General features: G+C 37.9%; 1 protein-coding gene across 1 annotated transcript in view; it reads right to left on the reverse strand.

The window, feature by feature from the left end:
- Positions 1–315: 315 nt before the first annotated feature.
- The window catches only part of LOC107090521 (chromosome unknown open reading frame, human C12orf56), a 16,729-nt gene continuing 14,596 nt past the window's right edge, over positions 316–2,448 (reverse strand). The window contains exons 12-13 of the mRNA XM_015383937.1: positions 574–651; positions 316–504 (exon numbers count right to left, since the gene is read on the reverse strand). Of these exons, the coding sequence (XP_015239423.1) occupies positions 316–504; positions 574–651 (267 nt within the window). The remainder of the gene's footprint in view (positions 505–573; positions 652–2,448) is intronic.

The following is a 2,448-nucleotide window of genomic DNA, read 5'->3' on the forward strand; positions in this document are numbered from 1 at the left end:
CCCATTGATTTAGCTTGGAAAGCGGGGAGAATGGCGCTAGGCTTACCGCACCGTGATGTCACTGCTGGAAGATGGCAGGAGGGAGGGGCTACTGTATTTGGGCAAAAATGGCCGCTCCCAGACTCAGTGATCACGACAAAAATTATTGTTTTATTTTATTTTTTTACCAATTAACGCTAAATTTATTAAATCACTGCAAACGTATTCGTTTTATAGATAATGATCCTTGCTGATCTGACTTTTCCTTTAGAAGTGATGCTTATAGGATCTTTATCTTCTGTTTTCCCACTAGATGTCAGTTCAGACTGTAGATGACTAGTACCTGAATTCCTCCCTGAAGTGTGACTGCAGGTGCTGACTCAGCTGGTTGTTGTACTGCAGACAGGCCAGCAGGAGGCGGCAGCGCTGGAACAGCAGAACGGCCTTCACTGGGCTCAGGATGGACTCCTGCTGGTCTGACAGAACCTGGACCAGCTGCTGGGCCTGGTGACGGATGAAGGACGGCTGCAGAGGACAGATCAGAGGTCAGATGTTGGAGATGAATAGAGGAACTTCTCTGAGGGGAATATTTACCATGTGAGGATGAGGCTGAAGGACCCTGAGGATCCAGGACACCGTCACAAAGTTGTCTCCAGGGAAGCACCTGCTGGTCTGAAACAAGGAGACAATTCCAATGGATTTTATTTAGTAAATAAGTGTTATTATAAGTTATTCTAAATTTATGGAAAAATTTATTTGATTCTTTCTGAAGGTGTTGTCAGTCCACTGACTGCTAAAAGTCTTACAGCCATGATGAAACTATGGAGTCAGAAAGAGGTCAAAATGTTTGTGAATTTCTAAATATTGAAACAGAAAAAATAGAATTTGATATTAAATGTGAAATTTTTACCTTATAATGTAAGGCAAAATCAGAAAAAGCAAACATAAAATAATAAGAACTGAATCTATATTCAGGACTAAATACACTTTTCCTTTTTTTTTCTTTTCTGTATTGCAGTTTTAGACTTAGACTTAGACTGTACTTTATTGATCCTTTGGGAAGACTCCCTCCAGAAATTAAGGTTACCAGCAGCTTACAGGGCAAAAAAGTATTAAGTTAAATTAAATTAAAATTAAGCAAAATACAAATAAATATGGAGTTCACATTTAACAAGTATCAGGAGTTTTTTTTTTTTTTTCACAATAAATAAGTTTTTTTTCACATTCAGATTTTTTAACCCAACCTGACGGGAGTGGGCGGGGAAACATGATTGACAGCTTGCAGCAGCTCTGGATGTCCAGTTCCATGTTGCATTTAACTATTTATCCGCTGTAAATGTCTTTAACGTAATATTTTTCACAGGATTTTGCCAAAAAGGGAAATAAATAATGCAGATAATTTTGTGTTGGATTTCCCACAGTCCATGAATGCAACTGGACAACTCTCCAGCGCTGCTACAAGCTGTCAATCACGTTTCCCCGCCTATTCCGTTAAGATTGGGGTCAACATCTGAATGTGAAAAAACTGATTTAAAAGTGTAAAAAAAAATCCTGAAACTGAAAAAAAAAAGAAACTGAAAGAAATGGATTTAAATCTGAAAATCTAAAACTACATTTTTTTTTCAAGCTGAGGGGAAGAATTTAGATTCAATTCTTATTATTTTACATTTGCTTTTTTAGTTTCTCAGATTATAAGCTAAAAATTTGACATTAAATATCACCTTCTATTTTTTTCTGTTTCAACTTTTATTTTTTCAGTTTCAACTAAGATTTAAAAGTTTACAAACATTTTGACCCCTTTCTGAGTCCATAGAAAATGCTGATTAAATATAAACATGATCTAAAATATGAGGCAGAACCTTAAAATAATAAACACGTCTCAGTATTTATTTCCAGGCTTTTTGTCAGCTCTGCTTTGGTTCATTAAGGTTTTGCTTCTAAAAGCTTAGATATTTTCATAGAGTCTAAATGTTTGCCGGGCCATTTCAATACCTGCTTTCTTTTCTAGCAGCCTTTATGTTTGTATCCTTCAAAAGTAGAAACAGGATTAGAGAGGGATGGAGATGCGGGAGAGGTCACCAGGCTGGGACTCCAACCTGCGATGGCCGTTTAATGGACCAAAGCGTCTGAACATGGGCTGCACAATCTGCTCCTTTTGGGGGTCATTGTCTTGTTGATAACCCGGTATACCGCAGAGGTTATGTTACACGCGTTGATAGAAAGATTCCCCGATAACCAGCCCTCCACCTCCATGCTTAACAGTTTAACTGAAACCTTGTGCTTTTTTCTTTAGGCTGGTATATTATTTTTAGCTAGAAGTGTTTTTTGCCTGTAGGAAAACTTTAAATCAGAGACCAGAAAAATCAGATGTGGGGTTCCTCAAGGCTCCATTCTGGGGCCCCTTTTATTCAACATCTACATGCTCCCCTTAGCTCAGATAACAACCAGATCAGTTAGCATAACTATGCA

The sequence above is a fragment of the Cyprinodon variegatus genome, unplaced genomic scaffold (genome assembly GCF_000732505.1).
Source record: "Cyprinodon variegatus isolate N-32 unplaced genomic scaffold, C_variegatus-1.0 Scaffold298, whole genome shotgun sequence".
NCBI classification, from domain to species: Eukaryota; Metazoa; Chordata; class Actinopteri; order Cyprinodontiformes; family Cyprinodontidae; genus Cyprinodon; species Cyprinodon variegatus.